Below are 14633 nucleotides of genomic sequence, written 5' to 3'. Positions count from 1 at the left end.
GGCTCTCACATGAGTGGTGATACCAGCCACACACACAGCTGCCCAAAACATTCTTAATAGCAGAAGTAATTTTTCTGAATTGGAGAAGTTATTCTTCTTCTTTGTTCATGAGTGTATTTGCTGGAAATGATTTTGATTTAGAGATCTTCATTTTCAGTAAAATATTTAATAGTAATAGAGATAACTTTTCAGTGATAGGAAGTTCTAAATAAACAACAGTAATAAAAAGCACGGGACCAACAGTGCATAATTCAGCTTATCTTTCCCACCATCCTGCTTCTTTGCTTTCTTTGGTAGTTTTCTAGAAAGCACAGCTTCTTCAAACAAAGAAGTAAACTAGTTATTATCACTAACCACAATGGCCAGGCACATTTGCATTCTGATTATCCTTCTGTAAGTTCTTCACTAGATATTATTTTCAGACCATCTTCTATTTAAAAACCTATCAAAAAAAAACCAAAAAAAATATATCCCAAAGCAAAAGCAGCAATGCTGTGCCCATAAGCTGTCACGTTAACAATCTAGAATATATTGCCATGTTACTTTCCAACTGCTTTTGCAGGTAGAAATGCAGGAATGTTTTTCTCCCTCAGGACACTGAGATATACATTAAGAACCATTTTTCTGCAAGCAGATTCCATGTGTTCTGTAAAGTACCATGAATTTCCAAGCTTTATAGTACTTCTCCTGAAAACATACATGCTTTCTTAATTTTCCCACTAGGGAATGCAGTTAGCTGGGGACTGCAGCTTCTGTGGCCTGTATTTACAGAGGCTGCTCATTCCAGCTCCTTTTCTGAACCACTGTGCTTTCATTTACTTCTGCAGTGTCTTCTGCTTTGATAATATCAGGCTGTGGCTTCTATGTGCTCACTGTTCAATTGCATTGCAGGTTCTCTTACAAGGCTGTAGAAGTGTCGAATTAGACTGCTGGGATGGCGATGATGGGATGCCTATCATTTACCACGGACACACTCTCACTACTAAGATCTCTTTTAAGGTATGCTAGTAATTATATCTAGAAACAAACAAATCTATACTATTTCTCTGACAAGGCAAAAAAAAAAAAAAAAAAAAAATAGCCTACTAGGAAAATGCAAGTCTGAATAGACTAAATCTTAATAGAATACGATGTACTACTTCAGATATGAACTCCCTAATTGTAAACATCATGCTTTTTGAGTTTGTGTTTGTAGCAGATGTATGGTAATTTTTGTGTGGCTTTTTTTGATGTGTCAGTGTAAATCTAAGTAACTGTTACCAGTTCTTTTATAAAGAGATGCTAGGCTGATCTGTAGGGGCTTGTTATGGAAACAAAGTATGGATTCTTTCTTCTTAGGGCAAACAGATGCCTTTCAACTGAAATAAGCTAACTGAATGCTGCAAAGTAATCATGTTCTTTCAATGACCCTTCTGTCTCATAGGAGGTAGTTGAAGCCATTGATCGCAATGCATTTATCACCTCTGACATGCCAATTATCATATCCATAGAAAACCACTGTTCCTTACCTCAGCAGCGCAAGATGGCTGAAATTTTCAAGGTGGGCCATAAATTGCAGTAAATTAATCTAAGGACTTGTCTTGGGATTCTTCCATAATATACCTCATTCTCAATATTTCAGAATGTATTTGGAGATAAGCTGGTGACCAAGTTTTTATTTGAGAGTGACTTTTCTGACGACCCCATGCTTCCTTCACCTGACCAACTGAAAAGAAAAATCCTGCTTAAAAATAAGAAGCTCAAAGCCCATCAAACACCAGTGGATATATTGAAACAGAAGGTATAGTCCTTCCTGAATAGCAAGCAGTGGGACTTAACTACAGCTAGAAGTAATTCATTTACGTTGTGTACTTTTATGTAAGATGCAATCAGTGAAGAAAACTATTACTAAAAGTACCTTCTAGTAATTTAATAAGTGGTTCTATTGTGATAGGCTCACCAGCTGGCGCATATGCAAGCACAGGCTAGCAATGGTGCTAGCAACCCCACACCTGCCAATGAAGAGGAAGAAGATGAAGAGGATGAGTATGACTATGACTATGAATCTCTCTCTGATGGTAAGAATATCTATTTCTTTCTTACAGTGCTGCTGTTAGGGAACTGTAGCAATAAGACGTGTAAATATTATTCTGGTTCAGGAATGATAAAGATAAGTTGATCTCACCTTGTTGGAGGAAGATATACTAAATGTCCTCATCGGCACTTTAGTGTGGTGTAGAGGGCACAAGTGTTAAATCCAATCATTTGATGTTTTAACTGTGCAACATATTCTAAATTTTAGTCGTTATGGATTATTTTTATATTTATCATTAATTATGAAAAAAATGATTACCTTCACAGTTTACTCTATCTACATTCAACAATATTGTCTTTCCTAAGGAGCTGAGACACCTGAAAGCTCAAGGTTCATAACAGACTAAATCCTTGCATCTGCCTGTCTTAATCTAAAATGGCATCTTAAGGAATCTTCATCTAAGATGCAGATTCTCCAAAACCCCATATTGTTTCTTTCTAATTCCAGATACCCCTGAAATATCTATTTTAGTTCAATTTTTTTTATTTCATATTCATTATTTTTTGTTATTTTGATAATTTGCCAAGAATATATTGATGTAGATCATAGTGCATTTGAAAGATGAGACAATAGCAATAGCTGGAAGTCATATCAAGCTCTAGTTAAGTGCTCCAGCTTTGTTAGATATCTCCAGAAATGGGTCACAAAGCTGATTAAGGTACAAAAATTTACACATGTACTTCAGTGTAGATAAATGCACGGTAATAATTACACGGGAAAAAAGTAAAACTTGCTTATGTGACTCAAAGCTCTACACTCTCTGCAACCATTTGGGAGATGTTAAAAGTTGTTATAGGTTTTCTGAAATTCTCAGGTAGGTGTATGGTGACAGCCAAAAAAGCCTATAAAATAGTGTAGATCCAAAAAGATAATTATCAGGAACTGAAAACAAAGCATCTTTTTTGCTGTTTTATAAAACCTCTTTGTTCCACAGCTTGAGTTCTTATTCCTCAAGGAATAAGTTAGAGATTAGGGGAACCAGCAAACTGAGTGGAATGGGCAGTGGCTCTGTGGCAGTGTGAAAAAGCTGAAATTTTTCAGTTGGTAGAGAAGAGGGCTTAGGGCTGATTTGAAGAATATTTACTAAATGATTAATTGAAGGATAAAAGGAAGCACAGGACTGTTGCAAGGTTTAAGAGGCTCTCAATAGAACAAGTAAATCAGTCTAAAACAGGTAAAAGAAAGTATTCTTATGCAGCTGGTAGTAAACAGTGGGAATTTGCTGCCACAGGAAATTGTGGAGACAAACAATATCAGCAGATCCGAAAAAGGATTGAACAAACCATGGACAGGGTTTTAATCAAAAGTTGTAGCTAGAAACATGTGGCCCAACATTTAGCAGTTGTGGATGTTAGGATGGTTCAAGGGAAATGGACCATGCCTAGTGCTCTCTTTATACATAATACAGTATATTCTGCTGCCACTGCCAGAAACAGAATACTGTGCTAGATGGACTATTGGTCTGAAACAGCTGAGCACATTCTCCTGGCTGAATTGTAAAATCACTTAAGGATTTCACTTACTGAATCCTTAAGCCTAATGTGTACCTGCTTAAGTTCCAGGTGTCATGTTCAGGGAAGGTGTGAGGCTTAAGCACACACACTCTGCAACACAGGACCTTCTTCTGGTTGGTCTCTTATTTGCATTACTTCCTTCTGTGCTAAATTTTTTAAAAAGGTAAAATAAATAAATAAATAAATAAATAGATAAACAAATGCTGGATCTGAGTGTTACTGCTTGCAGGGCAGCAGTATTGTTCATGCTAATAGAACATTTATGAATCATAGAATCATAGAATTGTTTGAGTTGGAAGGGCCTTTAAAGGCCATCTGGTCCAACTCCTGTAGAATGAACAGGGACATCCACAGCTTGATCAGGTGCTCAGAGCCCTGTCCAGGCTGATCTTGAGTGTCCCCAAGGATGGGACATCTACCACCTCTCTGGCCAATCTGTTCCTGTGCCTCACCACCCTTATTGCAGAGAACTTCTTCCTTATGTCCAATCTAAATCTCCCCTCTTTTATTTTGAAAGCACTTCCCCTTGTCCTATCACAACAGATCCTGATAAAGAGTCTGTCCTTTCTTACAGTCCCCCTTTAGACACTGAAAGACCACTATCAGGTCTCTGAGGAGCCTTATCTTCTCCAGAGGCTATGAGGCTAGTTCTGGTGCTGCCTTCAGTTGTGTTTTGCTAGAAAGTTGGTCTAGCTGGCTATCATCAATATTCTCCTTGTATGGAACAGGGTGGGGAAAGCATAGATAAAATTGCTGTGAAAAACTGAGATTGCTGTTAGCAAGTTTGTCAGGAAAATATTGTTAGCTGACTGCAGTAAGTGATGGGTTAGCAGTGTTAGTTAAGAGAAGATTTGAGAAATCTGAAGGTAACGAGAGTTAGTCACAGGTCACAGTACATGAATACTGAGACATGTTTACTGCCTTATTACGACTATTATTCTTTGGGATTTTTACGTATGCGGTTATTTTGGCAAAACTAATCTATGTAACAGTCCATAAACCTTCTAGAAATTTTTGTTTTGATTTTCCTCACTGATACATTAGGTTTGTGTCAGGCTAATAGTTTTACAACTGACACTTAATTTTCATTTCTCTGGCTGTAAATCTTAATTTCCTTTACTCTTATTCCCCTTCTGACTCCGTTTCCCTGTAGCAGATGTCCTTAATGCTTCTCCTGCTCCTAACAGCCAGGAAGGTAAAGGCCGTTTGGTTGAGCATTTTAACTGCATGAAATCAGCACTGCATCACCAGCCTGTTAAAAACAACCATGTAAATATATGGTTTTTACCTCGTAGTAAAACTACAATCAGATTCTTTTATATGGCATTGTTAACTGTCAGGAAATGTTAAGAGGACTGCATGTGCGACACTGGTTATGCAAAGAAAGAGTATGGTCAAAGCATCAGGGGTATCAGGAATAAATAAAACCATTCCTTTTGTGACAGTTTCAATATTTTGATCCAGAAAGACCAATTAGAAAGTGTAATATTCTCTGAGAAATACACAGCTTTGAAGAGGAATTTTATCGCTGTAAAAAATATTTGTGTACAGTGAATGCAAGGAGAGAAAAGGCAAAACTCTCTGAACAAAGATACATGTTTGGTGTGGCTAATTGTGTTTGGACATGAGCAATTCTTTCTTATTCAGGGGTATTCCTTGTTGTCACATGGCAAGCTTGAAGAATTAATAATCCATGAAATGATTTTGTTATGAGCATTTTCTGAGCACAAAAGGATGGGCTTTAAAGAAGTGCAATATATTAACCAAAGCTCAGCATTAAAATTTTCAAGTAGAAAGCTACTACTAAAATAAAAGAGAATGCTTTGACCAGTAAATGCATCATTCTGGCATCTGGTTATTCAGATAAAATTCACGGCATTATCCACAACCACTGTTAGTTCACATTAAATTTCCAGTTGAAATTTTTTTGGCTCTATGTTTATTAAAATCCCATTGATTTTTAGATAACATTCTTGACGACCGACCTGAGAATAAATTATCAAGTGATAAGCTGCAGTTTGAATATAATGAAGAGACTGCCAAAAGAATAAAGAAGGCTGATTGTGCTACTTACAGTAATAAAGGAAAGGTAGTTCTGCTTTTTCCCCTTTCTTCTCAGCCACACTTTGATACATAACCAGCTTCAAAAGGATTTGCACTGCTTAGGTAACTGAGACATCAGATGGTAAATGTATTTAATGAAAACAGATAGAAAGCATGGAAACACACCAGAGAAGATGTATGAATTAAATAGAATATTCTGTATGCTGGTCAAGTAAAGTCTTTAGAGGTTATTGGATGCACAGGTTGGCTGAAAATTATAACTGTTGGTGCTGTCTGTGAAAGGTGTAATCACAGCTAAATCCGGAGGGTTACTGGAGTGCCCAATACCAATAGGCAATTTCATCTCAGTCTTCAACATTTTTGTTTATCGAAATAACTTAATTTATTGTTTTATGATGTCAAATAACTGCATTTGTTTTCATTAAGTCATCAGACACCAAAAGCACTGCACTGCTGTGTAGTTTCTCCTGAACACAAGTGTTTTTGTAAAAATTTGTAGAACCGACTCTAACGGATGTCTTTGCACACTCTCCCTCTTTCAGTGACAGATATTGGCGCATAAGCCAGAGATCTGTTAGGCAAAGACAGCAACCCACATTGAAAGAATGAGATTAATTATTTTAAGGACATAAGTAAGATATGCTAGAGTACTTTCATATTCAGTAATTTTGTTATTTATGTTATTGGAATTGTCACTTAGGTTTACGACATGGAACTGGGAGAAGAATTCTATCTTCCACAAAACAAGAAGGAAAGCAGACAGATAGCCCCAGAGCTATCAGATCTTGTCATTTACTGTCAAGCTGTGAAGTTCCCAGGTACATAGACTTCTGTTTTATTACCTTACACTTTCTGTTTCTTTGAGATACTGTGTTGATGTTTTGAATTGGTCAGTACAAGCATCTTCACATTTAAGAAGCTGAGGACCTTTTTCTTGATGATTTGTTAGTCTATTTAATCAAAGTTTTATACATAAATCCATCATGGGAAAGCATATTGCTTACAAAATTGAAATCTCCCGGTCTTCACAACTTAGGCAACTGCTTCTTTATTTCAGGAGGGGTGAAACAAAGCTTTGTCATAACAACTCTGAATTTCCATGTTAAAAAAACACAAAACTCGGAAGGAAAATATTTCTGAAACTTTCCAGGAAGACCTTGTCACATTTCTTAAAGTGATCCTATTTTACTGTGTTTCATTTTTACCTGCAGCCTCCATTTTCATTTCTTTCCTAAGTGCAGAGGAGGGGAGCCATTTGTGGGGGTAATGCTGAAAGCTCAAAGCTTCTGAAATAACTTACTTTTTCCAGCATCTGGGCTGGTAATTCAGGAAGAAGAAAAACAAAATGGCCCTTTCATGGGGTGGGTGAGGATAGCTGAATGCACATTCACTCACACATTCCTTATGGAAAGGGTTAAGAAAATAAGGTTTTATTTGTATAGCAAGAGAAAAGAGAGGAACTGGAGAGTAGATCACTGATAGTTACTGGTTTGTTGAATCATAGATTCTATAAAACATGAAGTTTGGTATATTTTGGCTCATACTTTTTTGTACATAAATTCTTTTAAATCGAGATTTTATTGTTTACTGATATGTTTAATGTTTTGAATGAAATATCTACTCTTTAATGGAATGGTTCTGTGTGGAAAAGTTAGCAATTCTGCCAAATCATGACCTTATACAAATAGAACTATAATCAGATTAGAGAAGCTAGCCAAACATAAAATAGTGTCAAATAGGCAAGATAAACATGCTGAAAAATGGAGAGGCATTCCATTATTATCTTTTATAAGTGCAAGAATTGTAGGTGTTACTTGTAACAATAATAACTCCTAAAAATTCAAATTTGATGCTCATTACAGAAATCTCCAACCTTTCAAATAAAATATTTTCTTTTAAAGAATGATATTTAAGATTAAGCAGAGGTAATTTAAGTTGTTCCAAACATTCTGACACTCAAAGAAGTTATGGTGATCTGTGATATCTTTATAATGTTTTAGGTTTTTTCAGTTAGAAAAGAAATGCTTTCCCTATGAGATTTCCTCTTCTTGTTTTAAAGGCATGTGAATGGAATAATCAGGAAAAATAAGTTCCATTCACTTATGAACATATGAAGCTATATAAGTTAGTTTTCCAACAAACTCATGTATTTTTTCCTCCTTTGAGACAAATACTGCCTTCTCTGCAAAACATGTAGACATCATGACCACTGTACTGCTGTTTGCTCATCTGGAGGTCACAGATGTGGTACATGTCACTGTTCTGCTGTTCTATCTCCATATTGTCCATTAGTGACAGCAAGACTGGTAGATCCATGATTATGTAGTTCTGTTGACTAATTTTCTTCCCCAACTCAGAAAATGTGAGACTTTTGGAGATAGTAAGGGAATAGTCAGTGGCTGATAATAATGTGAATACTTCATTTCTCCTGCCACCATGTACTTCTATTCTGTGTTCACAACTGTGTCTCCGAAGGTCGCTCATTGATTGTGACTATAAAACAAGACAACAAGACAAGGACCATTCTCTTCATTTAGCCTTGCCTACTGAGTAACACAGACTTTCAGCCAGTTTCTTGATTGAAACAGAATTCATCTTGTAGAGAGAAAATACATTTATTTTTCATTAAACCTCTGGGAAGGAGGTACCCACCACTGTTCTTGTTGTGCCAGTGGTATTTGACCCTTATGGTCCTTATTTAACTTCAGTTTCAGTCTGTTGGATATCACTGTAGCATCATCTACGAGAATGAAGGTTTGTTCTTTTAGGTCACCAAAGATAAAGGCAGTGAAGCATACTGAGCAGAATGCTACTATAACTCACTCGCACTTGGCCTGTTGGCTTGGTGCTGAGGATCCTCATACAATGAGTAAGGAAAGTTAAGTGCATAAAAACAGGATCAGCACAACCAAGTGCATTGAGCAGGAAGGCACTTAAGCAAAACATCGTAAAATTCAGTTACCAGCTCCACTGTACCAGGCTATCTACCAGTATGGTATAAGTAAGTTTAATAGAAATTAAGGTTAATGTTAAAAAAAAAAAAAAAAAAAAAAATTAGTACCCAAAAGAAGTACTGTTAATTATTTTCAGGGTCTGCAAACCTGTCGCTGTTCAGAAAGAAGTACATGGTGAGGCAGTTAACAGTTGCAGTTTGACCTGTTATTCCAGCAGGTTTAGAATAAGAAAGATGGGAGTTTGCTGCCTTCAGGATTCAAACTCCCAAAGTGGTAAAGCAATAAGCTAATGTCTAATGAGAGCCTGGCACTAAATTATCTAACCTAAAGGATATGGTGCAGTGGTTGAGAGGAGATATGAAAGATTTGTGCTGTCCTGGTAGAATGGTGGACTGTAAGCTGGTCCTGCTTAGACCACAGAGTTGGACCAGATGACTTTCTGGTCCTTTCCAACCTCCATTATTCTGTGAATTTATGATTCTATGTATAGGTGATGCTGTATTTTGGAGCTCAGTTTAAATTGGAATGAAATATGGAGCTCACCTCTGGGAGAAGGTCTATCACTTGCAAAGCATGCCCATGGGAAAGACTAAAAAGAAAACTCCCGGCTGCAGTCTACCCTGTGGCCATCACATATGGTTCAGCTAACCTTGATGTTTTGCATTGCAGTCTCTGGTGATTTATGAGGTTAGTCTGTTTCCTCAGTGACTGTCTCCACAACAGGATTTTGAAACCTGGATCTTGCTTGCCAAATCCATTTGATCCATTGAAAACTCGGATTAAATCATTCTGGAAGCACATAGTGCATAACTCCTTGTTCTTTTTAGTCACTTCATATTCCTTGATCTCAGCTTCTACCATCTTCTATTGTTTATGTGTATGCTTTGGCCCAAAGAGACAGTAAGTCTCCAGCACTGAAAACATTTATGCACGTACTAAATTTTACTAACCCAAGGCAGTTACATTGAAACTATCAGCATAATTTTACAAACTACATGTAGACATGCTGTAAAGATTGAGACCTGAAAATTTACAGCTCTGGACTTGACTTCAGCAGAACCAAGACCAATGCATTCTCTTTGTGATTTATATTTGTAGATGAAACATTGGTATATAGCCAGTCTTTAGGCAGGTGTGAATTGATGGGAGAACATGAGGGTTGTTTTCTGAGTCACCATTAAGCAAATAATAGTGTACTTGTTTTGTTATATTTTATATCACAAGTACAGCATGGATCTCTAAGCATCCCTCAGCTCCTTGTTGTGTGTTTGTGTGTGTGTCAGAATGAGCATCATACATTTAGATTTAGATTTTAATTATGGTCTGCCATGAGCTCTCTCAAAGTCAGCAGAAAGAAAACGATCTCAAGGGGAGTGCAGTCTGTTTACTTCACTGGGATTTCAATTATGATTTTAATGATTATTTTGCTTGAATGCATATACTTGAGTAATAGCTATAATAGAGCTTTCCAGCTCCACTTCTAGTACGTATTGGCCATAAAATGCCTAATGGATTTCACACACCTACCACATTTCTCGTCACAGAAATACAAATTCTAAACAGAAGATAACTCCAAAAACACCTTGAAGTTAAACTGTTCAAACAACAGCACTTAGGGCTTTTCCATTACATTGTATCTTTAAATAATATTGTGTATTAATTTAATTGTATAGGTACCATATCCTAGACAAATCCTATAATGTTCAATACTGTATGGCTTTTTTGCTTCTGTAGAAAGGATATATATTTTTTTAATTTCTGTTAGGATGAATATATTGAAATCATTATTGCAGATTTTTTTAGTATTAATTAGGATTACTTTGTAATTTGGGACAGAGTCAGTACTTTCCTCAAGTCAAAAAGTAAAACGAGGAAAAGTTGTATCCCTGAGATATGTCTGTACATCTGTATTGCTTCATATATGTTCTATAAACATTATGTATATAAACATATATACTATATGCTTATATAGTATGTAAAGGTAGATATATATCTAAGGACGTTAAAATTAAATGATGGAGAAAAACACACAGCTTGCCCTGTGTACTATATTACAGGAGTATTCGTGGCTCAAAAATTATGTGAAATATGATGGAAAATGTCATGCCCTCTTGGTCATGTTTTTTGGCTCATTTATGTTACATTTATGGGAACAGGCTTATCAACTCTAAACCCATCTGGCTCTAGCAGAGGAAAAGAAAGAAAAAGCAGGAAGTCCATTTTTGGCAACAATCCTGGTAGACTGAGCCCTGGGGAGTCAGCTACTCTTGCCAAAGCATCTGGAAAAGGTAAAGTTAGCATCTTTCAGCAGTCACGTGAAATGGCTGTACCAGACCAAGTTGTTAAAGATCAAATCCTTAACAATGTGTGAGATACTGAACTTTGGAGTAGTTCTTTGTTATTGCAGCAGCTATGACAGTAACACTGTTACAAAAAGTGTTGAGTGCATAGTAGTGGAATGTGAGAACAGAAAAATAAAGACCCTAATTTATAAGCAATTCAAAATCAACACACTTTTTAAGTGAAATGTCTTAAAGTTTATATTCTAGAAGATACAAATTAATATATTTTTAAGTTCAAATAGAAGGCAGAACTATTATGCTGGATCCTGAAAAGGAGTTTTAGTGTCTGTAGTAAGACTTCATTGTCAAAATACAGCCAAATCCTAATGTGTGATGGCACAAACTCCTGAGTTACACCTTGAAAATACTTTGACTCCACAGGAGCTTCAATTTGTGAAGTTGGGAATTGTACTCTTGCATGTGAGCAGATGTAAAGAAATACAAAGGAAAGTACAGAAAAAGCCCTGGAGCAGGGATGATTCCAAATCCCTGCCTTTCAGTACAGTGCTGTTGACAGAAAGTTGTACCCTTTCTTGCACTCATTTTCTGACTCTTGCTATTCTTCCAGCGCAAATGTCTGGCTGAGCAAACACAGTTAGTTCCCTCCCAGAGGTTAGTGATCAAAAAATGAAGAACTCCAGTGTCCAATTCTTAAGTATTTTGCTGCATTTGTCCCCTAACTCTTATGGCACTCTGTAGACTGCCTGTTCAGAGACTAAGCAGATAGCTTTCAATCTTGCCTCTCTTCCTAATGTAAAATGTATGAATGAGAAGAATGGCACAGTGTATCCCAGAAGGCCCTACAGCTGGGTGAATATGTGAGAGTTTGTGATGCAAATCTATAGATACCAACACTACAGCCATGAGTTTGGACTTTAGTACCCTAAGTACTAAATCATAGTATCATTCCAGCACTTAAACGTTATGTTTCTTCTCATGAAGCATGCTTACTCTATAAGGAATTTGATGTTTATACTGAATGGTATAATTTTCCAGGATCATCTTTTTTCTAACCATGGTACAGACACATGATTCACTAGAAAACACTGGATTCTTGGAGTCTCTGGATCTGCAGCCATGACTTGAGGGTACTGTTTGCTTTCCAGGTCCTTTTGATGTGATGCGGCAGACGTGGGAAGACCCTTCCTCTCCTTACAACTCTCCAGCTTCTCTCAGTGCTATTATAAGGACGCCCAAGTGCTACCACATCTCCTCCCTGAACGAGAACGCTGCCAAGCGGCTGTGCCGGCGGTACTCCCAGAAGCTGATCCAGCACACCACCTGCCAGCTCCTGCGGACGTACCCTGCTGCCACGCGCATCGACTCCTCCAATCCCCATCCACTCATCTTCTGGCTCCATGGAGTGCAACTCGTGGCTCTTAACTACCAGACAGACGGTATGAGTCAGGAATACGCAATTCTATGATTCTGTGATTCTAATTTTTATGCATTTTACACATGAATTAAGTCCTTAAACTATGAAATAGCATTTGACCTGATTGACAGTGGCAATCTAATTTTTAAGAGCAGCAATCCTTGGGTTTAGGAGCTTCTATGCCAATGCAGGCAGATCTGTCTTCCAATACCACAGAAGCGCCTGGCCCAGCAACAACTTCAGGCATCCGTTATCTTCTGTAATTTCAAGTATAAAAATGTACTGAACTGTTTCTAGTAGAAGTGCTGGTTGCTAGTTAATTGTTGCTCAAACTTTTTTTTTCTCTACTATATTGTATTCCCTCACCTTTTCAAAGGAGGGATCATCAGCTAAACAGCTGATGCTTTTTCATTCTACAGTTCATGGCAGTTATCTAGACACTTCTCACAGAATACATATGCAGGTCCTACAGTTGGATGAAGACATTAGAAAAAGAAAGAAGAGAATGAACTAATAGTTTTGTATAATTGAGTATTGGATAAATCGGGTACATAAACTACGGCTTTCTCTGAAAACCAATCCTGAATTGATTGTACAGAACTAAAATTCAAAACCAGATACTTAAAGCATGTCATTGTCTTGCAGTTTTTTTTTCTACTGTACCACAGCTTTGTCTCAGTGCTGGCTGCCTTACTTTCACAGATCTTCCCCTGCAACTCAATGCAGCAATGTTTGAGGCGAATGGTGGCTGTGGATATGTTCTGAAACCTCCTGTTCTGTGGGATAAGAATTGCTCAATGTACCAGCAGTTTTGTCCATTAGAAAGAGATCTTGATAATAAGGAACCAGCTATATATTCTTTAACAGTAAGTACATTAAAAGAGAATTTTATGCAGCTGGATAGACTGAAATAGGCAATGTTTGACTGCACTCTTAAGCCAGCATTAGTCAGGCTTTTGTGTGAACATTTAATTATTGTATCTATTTCTGAAGGATAATTAACTAAAAGAAATCGGAAAGAGAAGAATCAAATGGTCATCTTCATTTCATTGACTGCTTTGTAACCTTAGTTGCTTTCTCTGTTTTTTTCACAACCTTTGTCAAAATCCAGTCTTGAAAACATCTTTTCTGCCACTGCACAACTGTGTGTACTTACATATAGGGCCAGGATGTTTCAGGTCTGTGAACATGTGAGAGGCTACACAAAAAGTCATTATGAAAAACCATACTGAATATTTGAACAGTTATTTTCAAATAAGTCATATAATCAGATGTATTATTCTTCGATTGGTGGCAAAAAATGGTATTCCCTTCAGAAAATGTTGCATAAAACTCAGGTTCATAAGAACCAAAGGACTCTCAGCCAGGGTGAATGCAAACCTAATGCTTCTGTTGTGTGCATCAAAGCAAGGCAGAGGTCAGTGCCATCACCACAGAGTAACTGAGAAGAAAATTTGATCCCTTTTGACTGTGTTACTGGGACATTCCTTCTGGATTAACTTTCAAATGCCTCGAGTGGTTGCACTCATGATATGCGGTATATTTTTTTCAGAGGAAAGATATTGTAGCAATGGCATGTGGGGTTTAAGCAGTGCTGAAGTTAGAGCCCTGGAAATGAAAAAAGTAGGGGTGCACTGAAATTAAATCCACCGGTTAGGAAACCACACTTGGGGCTGTGATGGAAAACAATGTTTAGCTCAAAATTGTGGCAGAAAAGAATGACTGCTAATTCACACATCTGTACTCCTCGGCTTCAGATCGTGTCTGGGCAGAACGTGTGCCCCAGCAACAGTACAGGAAGTCCCTGCATTGAAATCGATGTGCTCGGGATGCCCCTGGACAGCTGCCATTTCCGGACCAAACCCATTCATCGCAACACGCTCAACCCAATGTGGAACGAGCAGTTTCTTTTCCGGGTTCATTTTGAAGATTTGGTCTTTCTTCGGTTTGCAGTTGTTGAAAATAACAGTTCAGCTATAACGGCTCAGAGAATCATTCCACTGAAAGCTCTGAAAAGAGGTAAAATGGTCTGTAGTAACATCCTATGCCAAAATCGTTCATCGGATTCCTGGACTGAATCCTGCTGGAGGGATATTTTTAATCAGCTGGTTGCGTTCCTCGGGAGGAGACAGGGAACAAATACCAGGCAGCATGCTTTACCCCAGCAGTGGGATGCTGGTCTGATGCTCCCGTGGAGCTGGCAGCTGCCCCAGGGGGGCTTGACTCAGCTCAGGACTTGCTGCTCCCTTAGGAAGACCAGAATGGTTTCTCTCCATTGTTTGCCCTCTGCCAAAGAAACTGCTCTAACTA

At 37.7% G+C, this 14633-nt stretch overlaps 1 protein-coding gene across 7 annotated transcripts in view; it reads left to right on the top strand.

The window, feature by feature from the left end:
• Positions 1-14633, top strand: part of PLCE1 (phospholipase C epsilon 1) — a 148425-nt gene that overhangs the window by 123976 nt on the left and 9816 nt on the right. For 5 of the 7 annotated variants that reach the window (XM_048947171.1, XM_048947167.1, XM_048947169.1 and 2 more), the window contains 11 exons: positions 892-999; positions 1424-1540; positions 1622-1780; positions 1934-2057; positions 4742-4783; positions 5553-5677; positions 6353-6470; positions 10763-10894; positions 12055-12345; positions 13026-13189; positions 14081-14342. In XM_048947171.1, the coding sequence (XP_048803128.1) occupies positions 892-999; positions 1424-1540; positions 1622-1780; positions 1934-2057; positions 4742-4783; positions 5553-5677; positions 6353-6470; positions 10763-10894; positions 12055-12345; positions 13026-13189; positions 14081-14342 (1642 nt within the window). The remainder of the gene's footprint in view (positions 1-891; positions 1000-1423; positions 1541-1621; positions 1781-1933; positions 2058-4741; positions 4784-5552; positions 5678-6352; positions 6471-10762; positions 10895-12054; positions 12346-13025; positions 13190-14080; positions 14343-14633) is intronic. The other 2 variants (XM_048947170.1, XM_048947172.1) reach the window with 1 other exon arrangement.

This window comes from Lagopus muta, chromosome 5 (assembly GCF_023343835.1).
Source record: "Lagopus muta isolate bLagMut1 chromosome 5, bLagMut1 primary, whole genome shotgun sequence".
Lineage (NCBI taxonomy): Eukaryota > Metazoa > Chordata > Aves > Galliformes > Phasianidae > Lagopus > Lagopus muta.
This window is presented reverse-complemented; position numbering and strand designations above follow the sequence as displayed.